The sequence below is a fragment of the Protopterus annectens genome, chromosome 3.part1 (genome assembly GCF_019279795.1).
Source record: "Protopterus annectens isolate FY-2018-M chromosome 3.part1, PAN1.0, whole genome shotgun sequence".
Taxonomy (NCBI): domain Eukaryota; kingdom Metazoa; phylum Chordata; order Ceratodontiformes; family Protopteridae; genus Protopterus; species Protopterus annectens.
This window is the reverse complement of record NC_056732.1, coordinates 1,837,388,180-1,837,395,334: the sequence shown is the minus strand read 5'-3', so window position 1 is coordinate 1,837,395,334 and position 7,155 is coordinate 1,837,388,180. Positions and strand designations below refer to the sequence as shown.

At 40.4% G+C, this 7,155-nt stretch overlaps 1 protein-coding gene across 2 annotated transcripts in view; it reads left to right on the top strand.

The window, feature by feature from the left end:
* Nucleotides 1–708: 708 nt before the first annotated feature.
* LOC122798733 (zinc finger protein 260-like) overlaps nucleotides 709–7,155 on the top strand; it is an 85,251-nt gene continuing 78,804 nt past the window's right edge. The window contains exon 1 of one of the 2 annotated variants that reach the window (XM_044067833.1): nucleotides 709–884. In XM_044067833.1, coding sequence (XP_043923768.1) covers nucleotides 873–884 — 12 coding nt within the window. In that variant the 5' untranslated portion in view covers nucleotides 709–872. Of the gene's footprint in view, nucleotides 885–6,014; nucleotides 6,180–7,155 lie in introns of those variants that run through there. The other variant, XM_044067834.1, reaches the window with a different exon arrangement.

Below are 7,155 nucleotides of genomic sequence, written 5' to 3'. Positions count from 1 at the left end.
TGACAGTAATTGATTTATCAGAAAATAAAATATTTTATAAGGGAGTGTGCAAAATATGAGGCAAAATCAGGAAAGTTCTTCGTTAAAATTCTGGATGCTTCAGAAGTTTTCTACTAACTCAACAGATGTATACTTGATTTAACATGACATGTGAAGGAAAGAGCACTCAGGGGTGCAGCACCCTCAAATACTGCACGGTCAGTAATGAAAAATAATGCAGTCACCAGTAGCCCTAAGCTTTCCTGATCGTTCAGCATCAAAAGGCAGAGTACAATACATTATTTTCTTTTTAAGGTAGCTGCAAACGAGCAACAATCATGTATTTTAAGCTCTACAACCAGGTAGCGTCAGATTAAACTCAATCTCATGCGTGTTGAAACACTTAAAAGCTAAGTAAAGACCTTTTAAAGTCAGATGATATTCTTTCAGTGTGTTAAAATAGGGCAAAACAGGACACCAATGGCAAATGCAGATGTATTTAACTTCCTTTTCTGGATGCCGCATGTAGCACAAACTCATAGAATGGAGCAGTCTCTTCTAACCATGTGTATTGGGGAGGGTGATTGTATTATGTACACGCCCAAGTCATTTAATATTTAGACACTTTTTTCTTATGCTTTTCTTTAACCATTTCACCTCATGAATATTAATTAGATTACTAAGTTCCATAGGGAAACATTTCTCAGGCACACAGGAAGTAAATTACTGCTGCTATGCTGGAGAAGTTCTGAGGTTGTTAGGGAATTCTATTGCATTTGCATTTGGATTTCTGTGCTGGGTGATTGTTCCAATTCACATTTGTTACAGATTGCAGCAGCCTGAGTTCCTTATCAGCGTGACCTGCAGAGAGCTGCAGGCTGAAACAGAGCATCATGAAGATGAAGGTAAGGACTTAGCAGGGCTTGTGTTATGAATTGTGTGGTTTGTGTTGTTCGGGGAGGGGAGCAGGAGCAGGCAGCTTGAAAGCTGCAACCGTGGAATTCTAACTTATAAGGAGATGCATCATTTTAAACAGTCTATTCTCTATCTCAAAAGCTCAGCACTTGCTCCTAAAGCATTTTTATATAGGTAAAGCTCAGCACTTGCTCCTAAAGCATTTTTATATAGGTAAAGTACTTGTATACTAAACAAAGTACTACATTAGCCTAGAATCCCCTTGAGTACCCATTTCCCTATAGGTCCCTTCTGATTCAGTTACACAGCAAACTTTTTTCACTTTTTCTAGCATGTCGGAAGGGTCAGTTGCTGCTGTCCTCCCGTTCAGCTGGTGAATCTGGGCATCTTGAGGCAATGTTACAATTGCCTCATGTACACAGACAACCCACTCCTTCTCCCACAAAACACAAATACATGTGAGGAGATGCAACTATATAGCTGGAAACTGGAGGCTGAGCTCTCTCAACTCCAGGACTGGCAACAGAAGACCAGACAGGAGGAGAAGGAAGACCACGCACACCACAAACCCAGTTTCACATAGAACTATCACAACTGCAAAACAAACATAAACACTCAAAAGACATACTAGGAGGCACTGATCAAAATCTACCAAAACTAGAGGCCTCCAAAGCAGACACCCAAGAAACTGCCACCTCAAGACATAAGACATGCAACACATAGTTCTCAAAGTCATTGTGCTAAACAGTCACAGCCCTTAAGGCCAAACACAATGCCAGACACACTTGTTATAGGTGACTCCATAGTCAGACACTACTGACGCCCCACTCACCAGACTGAACAAGGAAAAGATCACAGTAGCTGCCTGTCAGGCGCTAGAATCCGCCACCTAACACAAGCACTCAGGTCACTCCACAGCAAGTACAAGTATGACTCGGTCATTGTACATGCCGATTGTGAAACGACCTGAGATGTTACCTCCCTGGACTACATGAAAGAGACATAGAGGAGCTCTCAGATTATGTAGCCCAGGCCGGTATGACCCTGACCCTGAGCAGTATCCTACCACTCACCAAGAATGATGCCACAATACAGAGACAAAATGATCAGGCTTTAATAATTGGCTTAATTACTGGTGTGCATTCCACTAGGGATCAATGTCTGTCTGCCTGGGATGACATGCTTGACAAGCCACGCTGCTTAAGGAGACGGCTTGCACCTGTCACCCTGGGCTTTCCCGGATATTTCGTGCAAAGGCTCTGCCACCCCCATAGTGCCTTTTTTAGGCAAGGCTCAAATGATAAACCTACCGCCCCCTAGAAAACAAAAAATGGAGAAAAAAAAAACTATGGGTACATACTGCTCAATGCCAAGTCTAAACCTCAAGATGCACGCCCTCAAGCCCTACTCAGTATGGAGAACATCGATGTCTGTGCTGTGACTGAAACTGGTTCAAGGCTCCTGAGAGCACCCCAGCACTATCAGGTTATACCTCATATCATGCCTGCCCCAAAAATCTGGACCCGAACCACAAAAGGAGGGGGAGTGCATCCATATTCATAAAGGATACCCACACCTCCAGGTTAGTGGCAACGCATACCCGAAGCATCGGAGACCATCCAGGTGCAATGTAACTATAGGTAAAACTGCCCCACAGTTTGTAACATGCTACAGACCACCTTCTCCAAACTCAGGAAACCCACACAGCCTTCCTGAAGACACTGGAGAGTATGAATGTCTCTCCAAAACACCATCATATTGGGTGACTTCAACTACCCAAACATAGACTGGGAACATTACTCAGTTTCTCCCCAATACCTAGCCCAAAGGTTCCTTGAGTTCATAAACTCAAATGCTATGGAACAACTAGTCACCATTCCCACAAGAGGAGAAAATATACTAGACACTGATCATCACAAACATGGGGAAAAAAAATGCTCCACAATCGAAGTATATCCCTCATTGGTGAGATCAGACCATAAATTAATCTCACTGGAGATCCACATCCCGCCTCACCCCAGCAAAAAAAAGACCACACAGTGAAGAACTTCTCAAAAGCAAACTTCACACTTCTTAAGACTGAGTAGGTATCCTTCAAGGCCCCGAAAACAGTGGAAACCACAACCCACGCTGTTGAAACCCTGATACAAATGCCTTCTACGAGCACCTCCAGGAATGTATGGATCAAGCAATCCCTAATAAAATCAAGACCCTTTCCACCAAAGGCAGGCGCCCGGTCCTGGTGGACTCAGTTTACAAACAAACTCTCTACAACAAGAGGAGAAAGCTACTACATGACAGAGCAAAACTCCTAAAAAAGAGAGAGATTGCTTGTCCAGGACCACTGGGCTAAGCAGACTGGAACTAATTATTTGATGGCAAAATAATTTCCAGATAAATATTGTCCTTACATTTAGATGAGGGTTGCATGTCTACGTAGTCTTTTTATTTAATATGTATATTTATTTTTTATTTCATAAACCTGGAAATTTTAATTGTGTAATGCCAATTAACAGTAAAGACCTCTGAAGGAAAGATGTAAGCATAAATGCAAAGTAACGACTTCTCTGGGGAGGACAGACTGCAAATGATGTGGAAATCGGTGTGACAGAGTCAGCTGAAGACAGTGGGGCATGTCATCAGAATCAGTGACAAACTCTTGGTAATTGGACCCCAATGTAAATCTACGTGAGCTCAGCCTAAGCTCTACAGTAGGGCTATAATAGAGGAAAATAAGTCATTTAAGCAGCAGTGTCTGGACCTCTTTGTAAAGTGGTAGAAAATGAGTTGGTTTTGATAATGCGTGACCTCAGTGCTCATATTCGTACAGACAGAACAAAATATGAGGATTGCCTGGGTCTTGGGGCAAAAGGAATAAAGGAGAAGCCACGTTGGGCCTCTGTTTGCAAATGTCTTAATGGTGGCCAATGCATGGTTTGCCAAGACAGACAGTCCCAAGGTCACACAAAAAGTGGCCAGCATGCAACTCGGGTAGACTTCCTCCTAATAAGGAAAGGACATGGGGGATGAATGAGACATTGCAAAGTCATCCCTAGTGAAATGGTTGGCTCCCACTATAAACAACTGTTGTTCACAATAAGCTGCACGCAGTGATCATAGTGAAGGTACTGAAATCAATGGTCACTAGGCTGAATATCTGGAAGTTGATTGGATTGAAAGCACAATTCAAGGAAATACGTAGGACTCTAACATGCCAGTAAGAAAAGAAAATAGGAAAATAGGAAGAACAGAAAAAGAAGATTAATGTCTCAAAATGGCGTGTGGGAAGATGACAGCACAAATCTGTGGTTGAGTCAAGTGTGGAAATAAGGGGAATAATGAAAGCTAAAGGTGGAATACAGAAGTCTAGGAAATTACCTTAAAACAAGAAAGGAATACAGGAAGATGTTGGAGGTAGAAAAGGTGGGTCAAGCTAAGAAGGCATACTAGCTATCTTAACAAAGAGGTTAAGAGAGCAATCAGTGTAGTAAAGAGCAAGGCACCAATCCGAAAAGTCATACCAGCTTCTAGATGGTGACTCAGCAGATGGTACAAAGAAGCTTTATCAGGCTGTGAGACAATGAAAAAAAGGCAAAGAAGATAGACAATACTATTTATAAGGTACTCCAGAAAAGGTTTACCTTCTAGCCATTGTAGCGCTCACCTTCGACCCACCAGATTTTGAAAAATTAGCATCAAAATTGGTGAATTGAAAACCTTAAGAAACACACAAAAAATTGAAGGGGCAATCCCAGCCCACCCACATCCCACACTACCCTAAATTATATATACCAAATTCATGGTCACCCTTTTTATTGCAGTTTTCAAAGGGGGGACTTATTATTCTGTTTTACAGGTGTTTTACTGTATTTCATTTTTTAGGTTTAATTTTAGTTATGTATTATCTGTGTGTGCAACTGAAACTTCCGTCATGACTAGAACTGACAGGGCAGGAGTAAATGCAGCATATATGGATAGTTTAGAGTAACTGGTTATCATATTGCTCATAACAGGATCTTGTCATGAAGTTGTATATTTCCTATCATGAAGATGCCTTGTCTTCATTTATTCATTTATTAGGCCTTTGTTGACTGGGTTAGTAGCCTCTTTTCAGGGGAGATCCAAGGTGGTATTTATACTGACTGGGTGAAATTTGGTGAGGGCATTGAAGAACTTCCCCTACTCTTTTTGATAGGTGGTGAGGGATCTTTTACATCCATCTGTGCTACGACCAGCTTTACCTCTCAACTTCTTTGCCCAAGAATAATAAAGGAACAAAGGCCGAAAGTCAGGCACACTTTTTAGATTTTACTCTAACTCACTTAACGTTAATAAAACATAAGTATTTTTTGTCAATATAATTTTCTTAACATTAAAAAGTATGAAACTTTAAAGTCTATTATTATTGACTGACAGTAATTGATTTATCAGAAAATAAAATATTTTATAAGGGAGTGTGCAAAATATGAGGCAAAATCAGGAAAGTTCTTCAAGTTAAAATTCTGGATGCTTCAGAAGTTTTCTACTAACTCAAGCAGATGTATAATTGATTTAACATGTCATGTGAAGGAAAGAGCACTCAGGGGTGCAGCACCCTCAAATACTGCACGGTCAGTAATGAAAATTAATGCAGTCACCAGTAGCCTAAGCTTTCTGATCGTTCAGCATCAAAAGGCAGAGTACAATACATTATTTTCTTTTAAGGTAGCTGCAAAATGAGCAACAATCATGTATTTTAAGCTCTACAACCAGGTAGCGTCAGATTAAACTCAATCTCATGTGTTGAAACACTTAAAAGCTAAGTAAAGACCTTTTAAAGTCAGATGATATTCTTTCAGTGTGTTAAAATAGGGCAAAACAGGACACCAATGGCAAATGCAGATGTATTTAACTTCCTTTTCTGGATGCCGCATGTAGCACAAACTCATAGAATGGAGCAGTCTCTTCTAACCATGTGTATTGGGGAGGGTGATTGTATTATGTACCCGCCCAAGTCATTTAATATTTAGACACTTTTTTCTTATGCTTTTCTTTAACCATTTCACCTCATGAATATTAATTAGGTTATTAAGTTCCATAGGGAAACATTTCTCAGACACACAGGAAGAAAATGATTGCTGTTATGCTGGAGAAGTTCTGAAGTTTTTAGGGAATTCTATTGCATGTGGATTTCTGTGCTGGGTGATTGTTCCAATTCACATTTGTTACAAATAGCAGCAGCCTGAGTTTCTGAGCAGCGTGATCTGCAGAACTGCAGGCTGAAACAGAGAATTATGAAGTTGAAGGTAAGGACTTAGCAGGGTTGTGTCATGAATGGTGTGGTTTGTGTTGCTGGGGGAGGGGAGGGCAGGAGCAAGCAGCTTGAAAGCTGCAACCGTGGAATTCTGACTTATAAGGAGATGCATCATTTTATATGAAATAAATATCCTTTGTTCTTCTAATCCTGAACTACAATCAGCAGCATCTTGTTGTATTTTTGAATCCTGCAGTTGGTGTTGCTGGAACAGAATCAGGAAGCTGGAGGTACAGCATGGGGGGGGTTGCTTTGATCAAGTATATGTTCATTTTAAAAATGAAGAGCAGACTAACATGAACATAAAAGTAACTTAGAACCATAAGTTTCTTATGGACAATGGCAATCTGCTATATTACACACCGTCAGATATCCATTTCTTTATAAACATGTTGCTATGAAGTTTTGCTACAAATGGCTGTAGTCATGGTCCAGGTTTCCAAGCCTCCACAAAGTGATATTTAGACATTCTCACATAGATATAATGTGTACTAGGTATTGTGTTAAATAGGAATCCACAGGGGGGTGGTGTTAGTTACAAATGTGAATCAGTAGTATAGATGATGGCTTTTAACCCTGATGCATAACACGTAGAGCTGTAAATGTCTGTGCCATTGGTTAGTTAGACTTTAATATCTACATGCAGCTTCTTTTGAATTGGTCCTTTTTTTCTGTACTTCCAATACATATTTAGTTTTTGCGATGCTCCCTTAGCAAAAATACAGTACACAGTACAAGGCAGATACAACTGTTATAAAAATGCTGAGTCTAATGTGGAAGGGACAACTTCTGCTATAACCAGACTTTCTATTGGTACATGCTGAGGGCCAGAGCAAAATATGAGAAAAATCAGGTACATTCTGCAAAACTAAAAAATCAGAAACATATGCTATTTTCTTTGTATTTCTGCAATGTCCAAAAAAAAGCAACAACCTAGATTCTGTCTTCTCCTCTTTCCCCCTTACCTG